The 19,347-nt window shown below is 59.6% G+C and overlaps 2 protein-coding genes across 3 annotated transcripts in view; both read left to right on the top strand.

The window, feature by feature from the left end:
• Window positions 1–13,600, top strand: part of NAP1L4 (nucleosome assembly protein 1 like 4) — a 31,218-nt gene extending 17,618 nt beyond the window's left edge. Inside the window, exons 8-16 of one of the 2 annotated variants that reach the window (XM_045297241.1) lie at window positions 4,728–4,799; window positions 6,817–6,956; window positions 7,035–7,180; window positions 7,900–7,922; window positions 8,119–8,238; window positions 8,886–8,915; window positions 9,264–9,320; window positions 11,497–11,530; window positions 12,955–13,600. In XM_045297241.1, coding sequence (XP_045153176.1) covers window positions 4,728–4,799; window positions 6,817–6,956; window positions 7,035–7,180; window positions 7,900–7,922; window positions 8,119–8,238; window positions 8,886–8,915; window positions 9,264–9,320; window positions 11,497–11,502 — 594 coding nt within the window. In that variant the 3' untranslated portion in view covers window positions 11,503–11,530; window positions 12,955–13,600. The remainder of the gene's footprint in view (window positions 1–4,727; window positions 4,800–6,816; window positions 6,957–7,034; window positions 7,181–7,899; window positions 7,923–8,118; window positions 8,239–8,885; window positions 8,916–9,263; window positions 9,321–11,496; window positions 11,531–12,954) is intronic. The other variant, XM_045297239.1, reaches the window with a different exon arrangement.
• Window positions 13,601–19,006: 5,406 nt separating this feature from the next.
• PHLDA2 (pleckstrin homology like domain family A member 2) overlaps window positions 19,007–19,347 on the top strand; it is an 829-nt gene continuing 488 nt past the window's right edge. Inside the window, exon 1 of the mRNA XM_030887535.2 lies at window positions 19,007–19,346. Coding sequence (XP_030743395.1) covers window positions 19,013–19,346 — 334 coding nt within the window. The 5' untranslated portion in view covers window positions 19,007–19,012. The remainder of the gene's footprint in view (window position 19,347) is intronic.

The following is a 19,347-nucleotide window of genomic DNA, read 5'->3' as shown; positions in this document are numbered from 1 at the left end:
CACAATTGATGTATGGATTGTGATAAGAGTTGTATGAACCCCTAATAAAATGATTTTTTTTTTAAAAAAAAGCAGCTGCTGAGCTGAAAGCAGTAGTATTGAAGGTAAAAGGACACTATGACTTTTAATTACGGGGTAAATGCAAAATCATGTAATGTAAAATCAACTACTGCAAATAAATAAATAAATATATATCATAGTAACTTAAAAAAAACAGTTAATTAAATTATAAAGCAGTACAATGGCTCAGTGCAGCTCACTCCCATGAGACAGTTGTGAGACACTGGCAGTCCTTCAAGTCTTGAAGGCCACCAGGTAGTCCTCTGTAGAGCAATTCAGGCTATCTGGCCACAGGCAGCAAACAGCAAGGCAGGTCACCAATAGTCAGCCAGATGACAGGATCCGACAGTCCCCAGCTCAAGAGATGTAAATTCCAATGGTGTGGCAAAGCAGGTCTTGAGGGAATCCCAAATTACAGCGACACACTCCACGGGTTAAGTGTCCCCCAGGTAGTGTAGCTTATAAATTGAGGCAAAGAACAAGCAAGGCAGCCGCACACGGGTCCGATGATCAAAGAGCAAGAGACAAGAAAGGCGAGACTTGCCGAGCCATTTCTCTCTCCCCCTTCAATTAATCCCACATGTGTTTATCGGCCAGGTTGGCACAATAAACTAACTACCTCAGCAACAAATCCCTGAGCCCAGCAGAGAGGCACAGTGGCGGGGAAGGAACGATTAGTGTGTGAAGACTGCCCCCTGCCTCGTGCTCTACAGAGGCCAGGGAGGTTACATGTGTCCTCTTCCTTTGCCGTTCACCTCACTGCCATGGCATGGCTGCTGCTTCTGAACTGGATGGGCTGACACGTCACTTTCACTTCCCGTGGTCCCTGCTGGCCATGGCCTTAGGAGAAGTAGCCTGTGGCCCTCCCTGGAAGCCTGTTAGGTGCACAGGTGCATGCCACCTTCTGTGGGGTTTCTGAGACAGCCAGACAGCCTCATCTTTCTCCCGCAGAGTGCCCCAACACCGGAGCCTCTGCGCCACCAGGACTCCCTGTGTACATTCAGTTGTGCATCAGAACAAACTAAGAGCACTGAGAAGAATGGAAATTCTAGAACACTTCTTGTGCGCATGTGGGAAATCTGTAGGCAGTTGGGTATACAGGACAAGGAAATACTACGTGCTTTAACACCAGGAGAGGTGTGCATCTGGATTGCATCCTGTCGCACTCCTTATCCGGTCTGGGTGCTGAGCAGATGCTGAGAGAAGCTGGAGCGTGTGAAGAAGAGCGCGGCATCAGGACTGGAGGGAGGAGGACTTACTAGCAATCTGCGTGGTTCAGAAGACAGCCATGCTCGTTGAAAGTGAGGAGAACTTGAAGCATTTCCTGATGAAGGTCAAGGGTGGCAGCCTTCAGTGTGGATTATGACTGACTCCGTGTCAAGAAGACAAAAAGTCTCAAACACTAGACCACTGGGGAGCCTCATGATCCATGGAGAAAAGGTTTAAGTTGTCAGGACTTTGTCTTGTTTGGGTCCACAACCAATGCTCAAGAAGCAGCAGCCAAAAGATCAATGACAGTGCATTGGGTGAATCTGCTGCACAAGACCTCTGTAGGGTTGAAGAGCAAGGATGCCACTTTGTGGACTCAGGTGCGCCTGGCCCGGGCCTTGGTGTGGTTCATCGAGGCACGTGCAGGCTGGTCCTTGAATAAGGACGAAAGTGGGCGCATTTGAACGATGGTGAGGACAAAGACTATACCGAACGTCCACGGACGGCCAAAAGAACCCACACATCTGTCTTGGAAGAAGTACAGCCAGAGTGCTCCGTAGAAGTAAGGATGAGACTTTCTCCTGCTGTGGTCAAGTTGTCTGGAGAGACCAGTCTCCGGACAAGGACATGGTGCTTGGTAAAGTGGGGGCAGCAAAAAGAAAGGCCCTGAAGAGTTGGGTTGACACTGCCTGCAACTGTGGGCACAAACCCAGCGGGCTGCGAGGTGCTGGCAGGCAGTGTCTCTCCCTGCTGTACGTGGGGTTGCCGTGAGTGGGAGCCAGCTTGCTGGCGCCGCCCCTGGGGGACGGGACTGGGGAGCAGACCGGTGGACTGGCCTGCAGCTCAGAGTGCTCACTCCCTGGGGGCGCCTGGCAGCTGGTGGCTGTGGGCACATGGGTCTGACCAGCTGGGCGCTGGATTTCTCATGTGGCTGTGAGGTGGGCTGCCTGTCTGCTTCTTGTGCCCTGTCTAGAGCCCAGCGATGGACCCTTGGGCAGCCCTGCTCTTGGTGGTCCCTTCCTTTTCCTGCATGTAAGGTCGTGGGAGTCTGGGGGTGATCTGTGATGAAGGGCAGTTAGTGTGTGACTATGAGTAGGTAGGTAGAAAGGTAGGCCTTGATTTGGGTTGGTCAGTTCGTGGCTATGGATAGTGACCAAGGGTGGTTGGTTACCTTTGTGACTAAGGGTAAATAGTAGGTAGTGACTGAGGGTAGTTAATTTGTGATTGAGGGCGGTTAGTTAGTAGTACTCAAACTATAGAACAATATTATTAATACATGCAAGTAAAATGTTGGTAAAGATCGTCCAACAATAATTGCAGCAGTACACTGACAGGGTTCCGGCTGTTTCAGGAGGTATATCATTGCTGAGGTCAGATGGATCCTGGCTGGGAGCAGTAAATACCAGAAAGATGTTTTCTTGTGTTTTTCGACTATGCCAAGGCATTTCTGTGGATCATAATAAACTGTGGATAACCTTGAGAAGAATGGGAATTCCAAAACACTTGTTTGTGCTCATGTAGAACCTGTACAGGGATCAAGAGGCAGATGTGCGAACAGCAGGGAAATGTGACTGCATGGTTTAAAATCAGGTAAGGCGTGTGTCAGGGTTGTATCCTCTCACCGTACTTCATGCAGTCTGTCTGCTGAGCAGAGCGGCAGAGAAGCCGGCTTCGATGAAGGCTTATTAACAGCCTGCGACCTGGCTGGTTGGAAGTGTGGAAGACTCCAAGTACCTGCTGATGAAGATCAAGGAGGCAGCCTTCAGTGTGGACTGCAACTCCGTGTCAAGAAGACAAAAGTCCCCACGCAGGACCCGTAAGTTAACATCATGGTGACTGGAGAGTGGTTGAAGCCCATGATTGTGTCTTGTTGGGTCCACAGTCAGCACCGCTGGAAGCAACAAGCAAGAGACCAAAAGATGCAGTTACATCAGGTAAATCTGCACGAGACCACCTTAGAGTATTGAAAAGCAAGAGTGCCACTTTCAGGACTAAGGTGCGCCTGACCCAAGCCATTGTATTTCCCCTGGCCTCGGATGCACGTGAAAGTTGGACTTTGACAAGGAAGCCTGGAGGGAGCCATGCACTTGAACTGTGTGCTGGAGAAGCCCGTGCAGGACCGTGGCTGCTAAAACCGTCTGCCTTGGAAGAAGTATGGCAGAGTGCTCCTTAGAGGCCAGGGTGGGGAACGTTGTCTTACATACGTTGGCCACATGGAGAAGGACACAGTGCTTGGGAAAGTGGGGAGTCAGCGAAACAGGGCGGCCCTCCAGGAGCTGGGTGGACCCTGGCTGCGACAATGGGCTCAAGGATAGGAGCCACTGTGAGGACGGCGTGGGTCTATCGAACGTATGGTCACTGTGGGTTGGAAGTAACTCAGTAATGCCTAAGGACAAGGTAGGGACTGAGGGCAGATAGTTAGGGACTGAAGATGGTTGGCTCAGTCTGGCTCCAGCTCATTCCAGTCGTCATCCCCGACGCAGAAGGGAGTCCAGGGCTTTGGGCTCGTGGGAACGCAGGATCCTGTTATGTCCCTTTAAGTGGAAGGTTTGCTAGTGCTGCCAGGCTGTAGCCTCTAGTTGCTCAGAGCTTTGGGTGTTTGATGTGTTCGGCCTTGCGCTGCCCCCGGGCCTGAACAGCTCTGGTTGACAAACCAAGAGTATGTCTGAGCTGGGCCAGGAGTTTGGGAACCCTTCCCACTGGCGGTGCTGACGCCATCACTGACATGCAGGCCCTGGAGAGTCGGCCCAGAGTGAGCCCAGGGCTGTGGGAGTGTTAAGATGGACAGGATCCCGATGAAGTCCCTACCTTTTAAAAATCTGTTGGCGGCCCCAAGGCTCCTCACTGTCTTTGCTGTTGCTCTTGGCTTCCTCTTGATTGTTTCCAAAGAAGTGAACGTTGGGAGGGTGACAGCAGAATCACCAGTCACTGCCCCGGACAGCAGGGTAATGGCTTGGACTCTGGGCTGGTGGTGTCCTCTTCGCCACTGGGCACAGCAGGAGTGCATGACTGGCGTCCTGATGCTCTGTTGGGCATGCCAGCTCCACCTGAGCCGAGTTCTTGGGAAGGGCCCTGTGCATGGACGTGATCGTGGGCCTCTGGGGCAGTTCCTGCCGCCAGGGACAGCAGCTGGTCTCACTGTCCCCTCCAGTTTCCACACTCCTGTGCTCGTGTCTGCACGAGTGGAAAGATCACCGCCGTCCCGACACTGAGTCCGTGGCCCATCTGACTCCCTTCAGGCCTGGAAGGCACTGGGGCTTATGCCTGGGCGCGGAAGGAGGTGGGCCTTTGAGGTGCTCCCATTACTGGGACAGTGCTGCCCCTGTCAGAAACATTGCAGCTGGCACTGGTCTTCTCAAGACATCTGCGAGCTGGGGAGCAGAGGTACTGTGAGACAGGATCGCAGCGGGCCGGTGCCCATGGCCTCGTGTGTCTAACGCCTACCTCCCTGTGACCAGGAGTACGACGAGCCGATCCTGAAGCACCTGCAGGACATCAAAGTGCGCTTCTCTGACCCCGGGCAGCCCATGGTGAGTGCATGCTGTGGGACCACCTGCCCCACCGGCAGGCTCTGACCACGGGTCACACGGTGTGCTGCGTGAGCAGTTCACGGGCGTGCAGATGGCCCACGGTGACTAAGAGGCCTGGGCCTGTCTTCCAGTCTCATGTCATTGGGGTGGCTGCCCCCCAGTTAGGGTGGCTGGTGGGCCAGGTGGCATGCCTTCTGACTGGTTTGTATGGTCATCAGCACTGGATTCAGGCCCAAGGGGCCTCTGTTTTACTGATGTCCAGGGAGGTGACTACTGAGCCTTAGGGGCCCTCTCCTTCCCTGTCTTAGCTCCCAGCCCTGCAGCCTCTGCCCCTTCCCTGGCTGGCAGGTGGTCTCTCCTTTCCCTGGTTACCCACTCTCCCAGGGACTCTGACTCTATCTAGCATCCTGGTGCAGTCTCTGTGCTGCTGTGGCCATGCGCCCTCTAGTGGCCAGGGGCACAGTTGCATCCTTGGCTCTGGCCTTAGGCCTTTGAGATTACTGCTGTTCCTTCTCCCCCTACCTCTAGTCTGCTTGCACCAGGCACGCTATTTCCTGGGCCCCTTTCTTCCTTGCTCTGCCTGTACATCTGTCTTTCACTCCCCGCAGTTGTGGGGTACGAGGGAGCTGGCAAAGTCCGTGGTGGTGAGTGTGTGGCTGCTGTTCTCGCTCCTGGGGCAGTCATCGAGCCCAGTATCCTGCCCAGGGACCCTGCGATCTTGTCCTTGCTCCCTGATCATGGCGTGGTGTGACCCTAAAGTTAAAGAGGAAAGGGAGGCGAGTCCCACCTGGGAAGTGAGCGTGCTAGCCTGGGCTTCCCCTTCCTGCCCATCTGAGGAGGGGCACATTGCTGTGCAGACACCTTGTGCATTTCCCCCCACCCTCAGGAAGGGGGCACACTGCAGGCTGTGCCGTCGGCATCTTGGCTCCAGGCTAAGAGCCCTGGGTGGGAGCAGGGCCCCTGGTATGCGGTTACTGGTCAAGGGAACTAGACTCTTCAGGCCAAAGCTGGTTCAGCTTACACTCTGGCTGCCAGTGTTGGTTGACCCCGGGTGATTTCTGTCGTGTGCATGCAAGCTTGTGGTGCAAAATTGGGTTAGGTTTCCGTGTGACACCTCACACATGCTGCATCCCTGGCATTGGTGGTGGCGTTCACGACCTCGCAGCTCTCTTCCCATTTCTCACCTGGCTTCTGCTCCAGTTTCCTGGCTTTTCCAAGCAGTGCTGCCCACCGCCTGTGTGCTGCCAGAGAGCCCTCCCAGACTCTGGTAGTTAGTCAGCCTCTGGCCACGGGAAGGCGCCGTCCCCTTGTCTCTAGCAACCATGCTGCAGGCTGGGTTCCCATGTCTACTCACTAGTGAGATTGGACTTTTAAAAAATGATTACGGCTGTGTGTGTGTGTCTGTCTGTCTCTCTGAACACTTCCCAGGAAGCCTCAGCTTGTAGAGAAAAGAATCTCAGAGACTGAGGAGCTGCTCAGTCACACCATCTGACTTGTCACCACTGATGTGCCTACACGGGTTACCTTCCTCTCTTGTGCGAGTTGGGCTTAGTGACGATGGTGGTGCGCTGGGCCAGCTGTCTTCCGGGGTTGTGGGTCGAGAGCACACCCTGCCCTTACTCCTTGGCTCACTCAGTTGTGTGGCTCGTGTATGCGTTGTGGTTCTGCCCCGTGAGAGTGCCTGCCTTTCTGAGCCTCCCTGTTGGCTTTTCTATTGCACCATCGAACATTTAGGCTGCTCCTGGTGGGAGGCCTGTCATCTTGAGGCCTGCTCCCTGCTGCACACACACATGCACCACCCCCAGAGCTGGCAGATGGAGCAAGGGGGTCCCAGCTGGGATACGGCTGGGTCCCGGGTGCCCAGTTGTCTTCCTGTGCACTCCAGTCTGATCATCCCCCTCGTGGGGGTGGGGACAGCAGACAGGCCTGGTAAGAGTGTGGCCTTGTTTGGGGGTCCCCAGCACAGGAGGTGCGCCCCTCACTGGTCACCCGAGCTCAGTCGAGGCCCTGTTTGCAGTCTTTCGTGCTGGAGTTCCACTTTGAGCCCAACGACTACTTCAGCGACCCCGTGCTGACAAAGACCTACAGGATGAAGGCGGAGCCCGACGCAGCCGACCCCTTCTCCTTTGAGGGCCCTGAGATCGTTGACTGTGACGGGTGAGGGTGCAGCTGACGCTGGGCGGGCTGGGGTTCGGGCTCGGGGCACGTGTGACCGCCGCTGGCTGGTGCCCGCAGGTGCACCATCGACTGGAAGAAGGGGAAGAACGTCACCGTGAAGACCGTCAGGAAGAAGCAGAAGCACAAGGGGCGGGGCACCGTCCGCACCGTCACCAAGCAGGTGCCCAGTGACTCCTTCTTCAACTTCTTCAGCCCCCTCAAAGGTGGGTGTCCTGAGACGACACGGGCCCGGTGCTGAAATCACTGCCTCGTGCCCATGGGGCCTGTCTATCTGACCAGTGTTCCCCTCAGGAGCCCTGGGGTACAGTGGGACGTTATTCAGCCCGCTGACGAAAGGTCAGCTCTTTGAAACCACTGGGTGTTTTCTGCTCCCATAGAGATTTACAGACGACTCCCTTTGCTCTAGCTGCGTGCTAAGCTGAGCCTACACCTGGAGCTTCCTATTTGGATCTCCGTGTGTTCTAGAGTTGGCTCTGAGTCCACCTGGCCTGGAAGCCTTTTTATTACCGCCCTACTCCACCCACCCTCATGCCGGCAGCCTTAAAAGATGGGCCAGCAGTGAAGCTGTTTCCCAGAAGATGCCAGAGCAGCTGCACAAGACATCCATCACTAGCTGGCGCTGGGTGATGGGGTGGGTCATTCCTGGGAGGGACCTTCTGCTGCCATCCTGCAGGCCCCTTAGAACCCCATGGTGGTCACTCGAGAACCTGGCCAGACAGCACCTGCTGGGTTGGCTACTCCTTGGCCCTGTCCTGTGCCTCAGACACTGATTAGTGCCAGCAACTGTGCTGGGGTGGGAGTGGCAGCACGCAGTGACACGGGCTGCTGCTAACACCGGCTGACAGCCTGGCTCTCTGGGTGGGCGGACACCCACACACAGCCCCGTCAGCCTCTCACACCAGCTTCCCTTTTCTCTCTCCAGCGTCTGGGGACGGAGAATCACTGGTAAGAACCAGGTCACCACCCACACCCTCATGTCCCTGCTGGATCCTCACCCACCTGCTTACTGGGGGTTACAGCACCTGTGGGCGGGGGTGGGTTCGTTGCCCTGCTTGCTTCTTCCGGCCCCGAGGTGCTATGTCGTTTCTCCTGGGACGTAGCTGTGGGGCGGGGCACACTGAGCACCGGGCCCTCCCCCCAGGATGAAGACTCGGAGTTCACGCTGGCCTCGGACTTTGAGATTGGCCACTTCTTCCGCGAGCGGATCGTCCCACGGGCGGTGCTCTACTTCACCGGGGAGGCCATCGAGGATGACGACACCGTGAGTTGGGGGCAGGAGGGGGGCCGTCCAGATAGATGGTACCCCTCAGCACCTGCATCCTCCCTGTGCACGGACAGGCCTTCTGGCCCTTTGCTGGGAGGACGTGTTAGGTGCTCTCAGCGCCCAGCATGGAGGACCACGGGCTCCCTTCCTAGCCTCCCTGTGATGGTTTGAGCCTGGGACCACAGTGCAGCTGGCCCTGGGTGGCAGAGCGGGTTTGGACACGGGGTCCAGAGGTGTTTGTCTGCCGAGGAGCTGGCTGGCTGGCTTACTTGACCTTCTCCGGGTTTATGTGCACGTGTGTTCCCGGCACCTTGAGTAGCTAGTGGGTGTGTTTAGAAGGTTGTCCTTGTGAAGGACACATCTACAGGCCAAAGGGTAAGCTCAGGTGGGCCCTGGCGTCCTGAGGATGGAGGGGGCTGTGGTAGGATGAACCCAGAGAAGTGGGGCGACAGGCACTGTGCTGATGACCACCCCACCCCCGGCCTCACTTGGGGTGGGGTGTCAGTAACCGAGCTGCTGGGTAAGAGCCGCAGCCTTGTGCCGCCCCACACCACTCCTTGCCGGGAGCCGCTGCAGGCCTCCGTCTCCTTCAGGCCACTGCTGTGGTGGACGCCTGAAGGCTTTTTCTGTTTTGCTTTTTTCAGTTTGAAGAAGGCGAGGAGGGAGAAGAGGAGGTAAGGAAGGGCTGTGGGCAGCTTGTCTCTTCCCGCCACAGTTCCGAGCAGAGAGCCAGCCAGGCTGCTCTCTGCCCCGGGCACCACTGCAGCCAGTGCTCACAAGCTGCCTGCCAGTTTTGACCAGGCACCTGGCTTGTGGAAAGGCCTCTAGAAAGTGATGACTCACCAAACAAAGCACACCGCCCCAGACATCCGTTTTCGGGGCTTAGCTGGGAGGCCAGGGGAAATCCCACCCCTCGTGGCACATGCCCAGGCTGAGAGGGGTCAGTGGTTCCGTGGGGTGGACGGTGAGCTGGGGTGTGGAGAAGCTGAGGCGTCTGTCCTATCTGTTTCCTCTGCTTACAGGAGTTGGAAGGTGACGAGGAGGGAGACGAGGAGGAGGATACAGAGGTGAACCCCAAGGTGAGCGAGCGGTGGGGCTGCTTTGGAACACTCGTGGGGAGCGAGCCAGCTTTGCTGCAGGGAACCCCAAGAACCGTCAGACACCAGATTGCTGAGCCCGCCCGGGGGCCTAGGTGGCCCCTCTGCTGCCCAGGCCCCAGAGAGTGTGAGCTCTGGCCCTCCAGCAAAGGGCCTAGTGTGCAGCTCACCTGCATGCCCTGGGGCTCTCAGGATGCTCACCGGGGGGGCCGGCCTGCTGACCTCGGCTGCTCTATGGGGCATCTGTCTTGTCTGTGTCTCTGTTTGCACAGTGGTGGTGCCCGCAGCCGTCAAGTGTCACCACCTGGCCCTGGGATCCGTGTCTCAACATCCAGCGTGTCCACGCTGCCCTGACACCACACAGGCGGCTCTCTGCTGGCCTTGGATAGGGGTGGGGTCTTTGTCCAGCCCCCTGTATCGGGGCCCCCATCTCAGCCCATCACTGCTCATCAGTTCTCAGGCCCCCCTCCCCCAGTCCCCGCCTTGGAACTCCACCAGCAACCCAGCACCAGAGGTGCAGCCAGTAGCATAGTGCTCAGGGGGCCTCGTTCAGCCCCCACATTGATGTTCTTGCCACACACCCTACACACTCACCTTGTCATACCATCCTGGGAGTCTGAAATCAACTCCAAGTCCGTTTCCTGAATCACTGTAGACAGTGGGACAGCAGCCACCGTTGACCGCTGGCTGTGATTCAAGTCCCACTGCCTCAGCTCACAGTGGGTCCAAGTCTGATGAAGGAGCAGGGACAGTGGGCCCCAGGCAGTGGGCCCCAGCACGGCAGGGCGTGCACGTTCACGAACAGGTGAAGGGCTGGGCTTCTGACATAAAAGGTGGGCTGTTCAAATCCACCACGTGCTCCACGGGAGAAAGGCGAGGCTGGCTGCTCCTTGTAGGGGAGCTCGGCTGTGTCTGCGGATACTGTCAGGCAGAGTGGACCTGGTGGTGGTTCTCAAGGCTGGAGGAGAACTTTGTTTTCTGAGACCGTCTGGGCCATGCCTTTCAGGGTTCTGGGGTGCTACAGCCCATTCATTTGTCTATCCAAGCAGCCCCCTGAGAGCCCCAGACACCTTCTTGCTCAATGGGCCGTGGCGGATGATGGAGGCAGGTGATAGTCTTTATAACAGGCAGAGTTTGTCTGTGTGAGGTTCCTACGATCCAGGGGAGGCAGGTTGAGGATTGGACCTGCGGACAGCCCGGTGCCATTGCTGGTGGACTCGGATCCCACCTCAGAGGCCCTGGGGCCTGGGCTCCTGCCTGCAGTGCTGGTCCAGCCGGTAGATGGGCTTCTCCCCTTCCCCCCTTTCTCTGCCCTCCACCTGCGCGGAGGGGGTTCACTGAGGTGGGTCTCTCCCTGGGGAGGATGCTGGGGTACCTCTTAGCCCATCTGCTTGCAGTACGCATCATCTGTTTTTAACTTCCTTTCTCCCTCCCGTGTTTTCACACGAAGAGCAGCGGGAGAACACTAACATGTTCCGTCTGAAGTCTTCTTAGCCAGGTGTTGGAGGCGCTGCCCGCACTGGGATGTCAGACACTCAGCTCTGCCTTCTGCTCAGACATGCTTCTGTCCCCTCCACACCCTCCAGTACCCCCACATCCTCCTTCGCTTTCCATCTCCTTTAAACCTGAGGCCAAGTGCACGCACACGAGGTGGCCCTGGCCCAGCCAGCAGGTGTGGGCCTGAGACAGGCCTGTCGGTCAGTTGGTGGGCAGGCTCCGATGGTGTCACCTGCTCTCATGGCCTGCGTGCAGGCGGGTTTATTTGGCTCCTGCTGTTGCCCTCCAGGGCCCTAGTGGCCACACCAGGTTCTGGAGAGGGAGATGGGGTTTGGTCTGGGCTCCACCCCAGGTCTCTGTGTTCTGTCACCTGCTTCCTGTGCGTCTCCTCACCTGGCACCTGTTCTTACCAGCCGGTGACCAACCACAAACAGGGAGGGCAGGTAGCAAGTTACCCCGCACCCAGCCCTGCAGTAGGTGGGCTCACAGCCCTGGCTGCTGACGTGGGCAGGGTTTGCACTCGGAGCGAGCGAGGGCTGGCTCATGGAGCTGTTCGCGTCCTGGCGTCCTTTGTGGTGAGAGCTCTCACCTGTCACCTCCTGTGGCTCCGGCGTCCCCCGCCTTCCTGCTCACTGATGCCTCCTTTCCTCTCCCCGTTCAGGTGTAATACTTGTTAATGGTGCGTGCGTTTCTAGGTAAGGTGAAGCTCCGCTCGTCCTCCCCACCCCACCCGGTCTGTCTGGTATACACACTCGGCGGGCACCAGGGAACTGCATGTGGTGGGTGGGGTGCCCCATGGGGGGTCCGCTCACAGAGCCCCCAGCACCTGCTTTCTCACCACCCTTTGCTGCTCCCCAGGCTACTGAGTCACAGCTTGGGGCCTTCTCCTTGGCTGCACACAGGACAAGGACCGAGGAGAGGGAACCAGGGGGCAGCTGCCTACACGGCAGCCACACACGGCCCCTCTACAAAGGGATCACATGCAGATTGGGCAGCTTCTCGGGTGGCACCGTCCTCAGCCCACTGGCTGTGGACGGGTTAGTGCACCTGAGCAGTGGCTGTAGGAGGAAGTCGGCTCACGTCTCTGCCACCACCTGTTCACTTGTGGGACACGGGTGTCTTGGAAGGGGGCAGGGGAGGGGAGGGCAGCAGGGCTCCCGTGTCACTTGGACAAGATGGTCTTGCTGACCCATGTCCTGCTGCCCTCCGCCCTGGGCTGAGCGCACAGGAGATGAATAGGCCGCTGGCAGACGGGGCTGCAATCCAGGAAACTAGGTGACGTCACCATAGACTTGGGAGTCCCGGTGGTGGCATGGTTATGCGCTGGACTGCGATCCACACGGTCAGCAGTTGGAAGCCACTAGCAGCTCCTCGGAAGGACTGCTTTCTACTCCCAGCAGCAGTGCCCGTCTCAGACACCGACAGGGGGCGCTGTGCGTCAGCGTCAAGCCAGGGCAGAGTAGACCTGGCAGCTGACTGCTAGTTGGCTCCCCAGGAGAGGGAGCCGCTGTTCTCAGGCAGGCTGCGCTGTGGTCAGACTCTTCACCCTGAACGGTAAGGCCAGGTGCTGGACCTCATGGTTGGCAGGGCATTTGGAAAGTGGTTCTGGCTACTTGGTGCCACTGCAAGCGGACACTTGGGCTCTGCCCAGGCCAATAGTGTCCTCAGGGTTGCCCCAGCTCTGGCCTTGGGCACTGCCTTAGGGCCCCAGGGAGGGCTGGGGGCTTCTAACCTGTGTGGCACGATGGGTCCCACTCTTCCTGTGGTAGCGCAGCTGTGCGTAGAGCGAGAACATCTCTGGCAACGGCTCGTCCCCACCATGTCACCTGAGGAGCTTTCATCGGCTAGCCCTGGTGCGCTGTGATGAGAGGCACAGGGCGGGTTGGCTTCGAGGGGGCGGCAGGAGCCACAAGCGCTTCCCCTCCACCCCGGGTGTCCCCCAAGGACGGTTTCCTAAGAGGGCACTGGGGCTGTGCTCTCGGCAGGAATCGCGGCGGGCCCGACAGAGCAGGAAGACCAGTGTGGGGCCTGCAGTCCCTGTCCAGTGGCCACGCCACAACCAGTTGCCGCCAGCCTGGTGAGTGGTCCCTGAAAGCTCTGCGCGCGCTCTCGTTCACAGAAGGACCCCAGCCAGCCGGCCGAGTGCAAGCAGCAATGAGGCAGACATGAATGGCCACTTGGACTCAGCCAGCACCGGACAGCTGCCCACCCGCCCCGCAGCCCCTGCATGGTTCTCGCCCCCCCTCCCCCTTTCTTTACTATTTGGCTTCACTTGTACAGGGGCAGCGTGGCGGTCATGGGTGAGGGTGGGTGCGGAGCCCCCTGCCCCATCTGGAGGCAGGTCCCCCTCCCTCCACAGGGCACTTTTCTTTGGTTTTGTTTTCTGGGCCGGTGGGAGGGGCGCACGCCTACCCCAGGTTAGCTTTAGCAGTTGGTTTCCTCTATTTATTCGGCCCTGTTGGGAAGGCCTTCCGTGTCGGCTGGGGTCCTCCTCCCTCCCAGGGAACGGCACACTGCGTCAGGGAAGCCCACTTGCCCACCCAGCCCCGACCCAGCAGCTAGCAGCTATGGGGCTCTGGCTGTGAAAGGTGAGGCCGGGCCAGGGGGTGGGTGCTACGCTCATACCCTGGCTCAGGCCAAGTGTACAGCTGGGGCGCAGTGGGGTGGGGGGGCTCTGCTCGGCCTTCCTCTGGCCTCTTTGCACCCAGCTCGGTGGCTCACTCTGTACAGCACACTTAGATATTCTATTAAAGCTGTGAAACAGGGCCGGCCTGTGGCTCCGTCTGTTCTCTGGGGGGGCGTCTCCCCGATGCCGGACCTGCTGTGCCCCTCACGGGGCCTGAGCCACTCGCAGAACAAGGGCAGTTTGCTTTGGGATTAAAAAGGTTCCGGGAGGGAATGCCCCACAAGAAACCCACATTCATTTCCTCCTGAGTCTTGTTACCCCGACCACCCCTCCCTTAGGGTTAGCCCACCTGGCACCACCTACCCCCCTCAGCGAGGTCTGGTAATCACGTTGGCACTTGAAGACACAGAGGTCAGCTCGGCTGAGGGCCATTCTGGGTGGCCACCCGGGGGGAGCTGGGGCCGGAGCCTGCAGGCAGGGAGAGCCGGCGTGAGCATGATGATGGGAGGGAACGGCAGCGTCCCCAGGCTGCCCGCCCAGCGCAGGCCCGGCTGCACCTGGGCCACCAGGCTTCAGTGGGTCAGTGCCTGGCGCACATCCATCCACGGCCACTTCCCTTGGTCAGTTCGTTGCCCCAAATTTGCTGTCAGCGGGTAAGGGGTACTTCTGCTCCCCTCCAGAGCCCAGCAGCCCCCACTTGGGCCCCAGAATCTGGGCCAGCTGAATATGGGTTGGGCAGGGGAGGCACCAGCCAGAGGTGACCTGGTGGAGAGGCAGTGACACCTGGCCTCCAGCCGTGCCTCCCTCTGGGCTGGACTCCCTGGAGTAGCCAAGGTGGCAGGAGGCCCTTGCCCCCCACCTCTCTGCCAGCCTGTCCACACTGACCTCTGAGCCCCTGTGCAGCTGCGGTGGGTCGGGTTTCTCCCTGAGGTCAACACCCAGTACCTCCCCCTGCAGCCAGTCCCCCAGACACACGGGTGTGGCCACAGCCCGCCCTCAGCACAGTCTGTCATCATCTTGCCAGCCCTGCCAGGGCCACACCTGCAGGGCCTGGTCACCTGGGAGCCATCCGAGGCCACCTCGCCAACTGACTCAGTCCCCGTTTGGCTGCAGCTGCCGCCGGATGTTTCTCTCCATGGCAACCCCAATGCCAGCCTCACCCACCCAGGATGCTCCCCAGAAATTCCTTTTTCTTCACATTGTAAACTGCACCCCTCTGCTCAAGGGACTGAAAGGTGCCCTGGCTTTGTATGTGGCCTGACTTGCCGCAGGCTGCCTTTGTAAAGGACACTGCTGCCGGGCTCGTCCAGCGCCCTCGGGCCAGTGCTTCTCGCCAGTGACCTGCTCGTGCTCGAGAGTAGCTGGCCCTTCGGTCTTAGGCGATGAGTGTGCCCAGCTCCTGGGGTGGTTTGCCCTTTACAAGCTGGCCTGCTCTTGTGCTGACGTTTGGGGCTTCTGGAATGTGGGGCCAGGAAGGCTTGAGTTGGTCTGGTTAGTTTGAAATGTGACTGGTGCACGTGTTTTCCATTTATCAGGATCCAGCTATGGCCATCCTGGTCGGCCGATGCCGGGGCACCATCTAGGAGTGCGGGTCTCCGAGAGGGGGAGGTAGTCCCCTGAGTAAACCCATCAGGGCAGAGAGCCAGCAAGGACTTTGCTTAGATAGCCACATCCCGAACTCTCAGGCCAGGTGACCTAGCAGTCCCCCCAGACTGTGACCCTAAGTCTTCAAACTAAACATGGAGTCCTGAAGTGAGTGGTCACCACAGAAGGCTGGTGTCTGTGGCCACAGCTCCGTTTGCTCCATACGGTGGCTGCAGAACAGTAAGTTGGCGTCTAAGTAAACATCCCTGTTCTTAGGACAGCTTGGCGGGGGCAGCTGCCTTGGCCCCCAGGAGCCCCAGTGGGGTGTTATTAGGCAGCAGAGATAAAAGAAGCTGCACAGGAGGCTATCTGGGTACCACGCACCTGATCAGAAACACAACGATGCATAGGCAGCCGCTCTTGAACACACCCCGCCCCTGGGACCTGCACAGATTTTCTCCAGAGAGATGGCCCGTCAGCAGGACAGGGTGCCCAGTGTCACAGGCCCCATGAAAGGCCACTACCCTCCCACCGGCCAGGAGGCTGAACCGATGCTGGCGTTGTTCCTGACAGGACCCTGCAGACCTGCCCCTTAGCATCCACACACCTGCCCTGGGGTCCCTAAAGCTGCCATGGGCATGAGAGCTTACTGCTTCTCTCCCTTGGTCGGTTTAGGCCATCAGCCCTTGAACCAGGTGCCCCCAGGACTCCTGTCCCTCCCAACAACATGGTCCCAGAGGACCAGCCCCTCCCCTCCCCATCCCCTTGTAGCACTTTGTGGTTAGTGGTTCAGGGTGGGGGGAGACGAGAGACCTGCTCTCAGAGTTGCAGTATCCAACCCTACAGAGTAGGAACTCATCAGGGGCTTAGGATAAGGTGACCAGACTACCCACTTTTGGTGGTACAGTCTTGATTTTTAACAATTTTTCCCAAGTCCCACGGCGTTTTTATTAAAAAGTCCCGATTTTTTGAAAGAATGCACAACAAGCTAGGGTATACAGTTTTCGACTGCCATGTGGCTATTTCGCCAGGATATGAGTTTTATCAATGATGTCCTGCTTTACCAATGTTACAATCTGGTCACCTTAGGTTAGGATGGCTTCCATCAGAAATGTGTCAGGGAGGAACCCTGGCGGGTAGGAATGTTGGGTGGTGCCTCTGCTTGGCGAAAAGCCAGGGGGCCTTCTGAGCCAGCACAATCCCCAGTCTTGGGGTTCCCCTCAAGACCTGGCAGAACCTCAGACAGACACTTGTATAAGATGGTTGTGGCAACAACCCTTATTACCAATGGACTCCTGGGGACGGGTTTAGCACAGGAGGCCTTGAGCTACTTGACCAATTGCAGAGTGGACCACCAGCCGCTCCCCGGGAGAAAGACGGGGCCGTGGAAACCCAAAGGGGCAGTTCTACTCTGTCCTACACGGTCGCAATAGGTCTGGACTGACCATGGCAGGGGATTTACTCCCCAAAAGTAGAAGCCTCCCAAGTGCCTCGCACACCTTGCGCCCTGTGTCTTGGAGGCGCGTTAATAGTGGTCAGAGGCACAGTAAAGACGCCTCAGCCGAGCGGCTCTGTCCCAGGGCTGCATCTCACGAGTAATGAGACAAGCGCCGTCCTGAGCGGACTTCCCACATGAAGGGAGCAGCACTGGTGGTGGGTCTGAGCTGGGACTGAAGGAAGAAGAGGCGCTCGCTGTGCTGAGGGGGGAATGCGTTCTTGGTAGGCAGCAGGGGGCCTCTCCCCAGGGTTTCGGCGGCACACCTGTTGCCCACAGGAAGAGGAGGGTGGCATGGAGCCCCGGCCCCAGGGGCCCTGTCCTATGACACATGACCTCACTGCCTGGCTTTCCACTGGGCAAGTTGGATGAGAGCCTGTGGCCTGTACCCTCAGTACCTCACCTTGCACAGCAGGCTGCCCCACAGGCCAAATAGGCAAAGGGTCCTCAAAGCTCCCTCCCACCCCCCAGTCCTGGAAATGGCCCCCAGGCACACCTTTAAACTCAGCGTCTCAGCCACGGGAGGAGCAGTCTGCTCCAGGTGCTGGGGGGCGGGCCAGGACGGGGATTCCGGAGGGGGCAGGGGGGCGTGTGGGGGGAGAGCTGTGTGACCTTGGCTGGATGGTTGTCCTCTCAGCACCTCAAGAAAGCAGCTCCCCCTGACTGACTCCAACCCGATGCTGTGGAGCCCATCCTGTTCCACCCCCCACCCCATAGGGGTTCCCAAGGCTGTAAGACAGACAGCCTTATTAGGGCAAAAGGACGGGCCCTGAAGGTTCCCACCTTCCTCGGGGGTGGGACTTTCTCCTGCCCTGGAGCAGGGCCAATGGGGGAGGGACGGACAGCCTGTGGGTTGGCTCACCTGGCCTGTCCCTCGCCTCACCTGCTGCGGTGCCCCAGCCCTCACTCCCCCTCCCTGCACCTCTGTCTACACCTGTGAGAGGTGTTCTTCAAGCACAGGGGCTGACTCCCCCTCCACCGGGTCTCCTGGGAAGCCCTCCCCACACACCCCAGCCCCTGAGACGCCTGCAGACACAGGAGCCTACTTTTGCTCTCGGGTCCTGCAGGCACACAGTAGGTGCTGAAGCAGGGAGCTGGTGTGTTTGCCCGAGGAGGAGCAGGGGTTAAACTCACCAGCTTCCCTAGGACCCAGTGAGCCCCCTTCGGGACCCTACCCCTGTCTCCTAGGGCAGTGAAGTGGAGGGGGTGGGCCCAGTGGCCAGGGTAGGACTACTGAGGGAACCCGCTGGAATGCCCAGGTTCCATCCAGGGCGAGTGGCCTCTGCTGGGTTACCCCCAGTGATGGGGACCTCAGCATGCTGATTTGGGCCACTCTGCTGGGAAGGTCGTGTCCAGAGGGGAAGCCCTGCTCTCCACAACGCTGTACTTGTGCCCGTGTCCCTCTCCCCTTCCGCCGCAGGCCTGCTTCCCTGTGAGGGCAGCCCTAGGCAGGGGCTGGTCAGACACACCAGTGGTCTCCGTGTGGTGGGGGTGCATGCCCCTCCTCCTGCCCCTCTCTATCACTCTCAGCCCCCAGGAGCGAGAGTCACCTCCGGCCGCCGCCCAACTCTAGAGGCACAAGGCTGGCTCCGCCCCTCGTGGGAACCCGGGTGCCCAGGCTCCACACCCCGCGGGCGGCGGGCGGCTCCCAGGCGCTGGGACTCGGCAGCCCGAGCCGAGCCTCTTCGGGCGCTGCAGGGGCGGCAGGCTCGCGGGCTCACGCTGCGCTCCGGCCCCGGCCTCGGACCCCGGCCTCCTGGGAACCTTAGCCAGGCAGAGGCGCTGGCAGGTGGGCGACCCCGGACAGTGGTCTCGCCCCTCCCGGGCGGCCTCACCTCCACCCCTGGGAACCAGGGCGTTGTCGCCTTCGCTTCCTGTCGACACTAAATCCTTACAAGCCCGAGAGTGAATGAAAGGCCGCCGCGCGGGCGAGCCGTGACTCAGACGCCTCCCTCCCTGACCCTCGGCCCCAGGGCGGAGGAGGGTGGGGGGGACGCTGGGCCTCGGAGGGGACCCCGCCCAGGTGGACTCCTCGCGCCACCAAGAGGGCCCAGCGAACTTCTCTACTGGCGCGGCCAGGAGCCTGTCCGAGGGTCGCGAGTGACCCCACTGTACCCGGGGGTGCACTGAGGCAGGCTGTCGCCGGCCCGGGCCGAGGAGAGGGTCCCCCGTCCCGGCGGAGCCGCAGGTGGTGCCAGGGCTGTTCAGGGGCCTGGTCACTTCCGGGGACGCTCCCGGGGGCGGCCAGGCCGCAGGGCGAGTTGGGGGGCGGGGTGTCTGGCCCCGCGGCGCCCCCTCCCCGCGGGTGCCCGCGGGCCATGAGTCAGCGCTCTGGGCGGGCTGCATTCCTTGGGGCGGGCCGGTGACGGGCGTCGGGGGGCGCGGCCGGCCGGGGCGGGGCGCCCATAAAGGCCGGCGCGGACCGCGGGGGCGCAGAGCCGAGCCGCCCCGCCGCCCGCCTGCCCGCCCGCCATGAAGACCCCCGGCGGCGAGGTCCTCCGCGAGGGCGAGCTGGAGAAGCGCAGCGACAGCCTGTTCCAACTCTGGAAGAAGAAGCGCGGGGTGCTGACGCGGGACCGTCTGAGCCTCTTCCCCGCCGGGCCCGGCGCGCGCGCCAAGGAGCTGCGCTTCCACTCCATCCTCAAGGTGGACTGCGTGGAGCGCACGGGCAAGTATGTGTACTTCACCATCGTCACCACCGACCGCAAGGAGATCGACTTCCGCTGCGCCGGCGAGAGCTGCTGGAACGCGGCCATCACGCTGGCCCTCATCGACTTCCAGAACCGCCGCGCGCTGCAGGCCTTCCG

This window comes from Echinops telfairi, unplaced genomic scaffold, assembly GCF_000313985.2.
Source record: "Echinops telfairi isolate 266 unplaced genomic scaffold, ASM31398v2 ScPeMD7_7417;HRSCAF=8455, whole genome shotgun sequence".
Lineage (NCBI taxonomy): Eukaryota > Metazoa > Chordata > Mammalia > Afrosoricida > Tenrecidae > Echinops > Echinops telfairi.
This window is presented reverse-complemented; position numbering and strand designations above follow the sequence as displayed.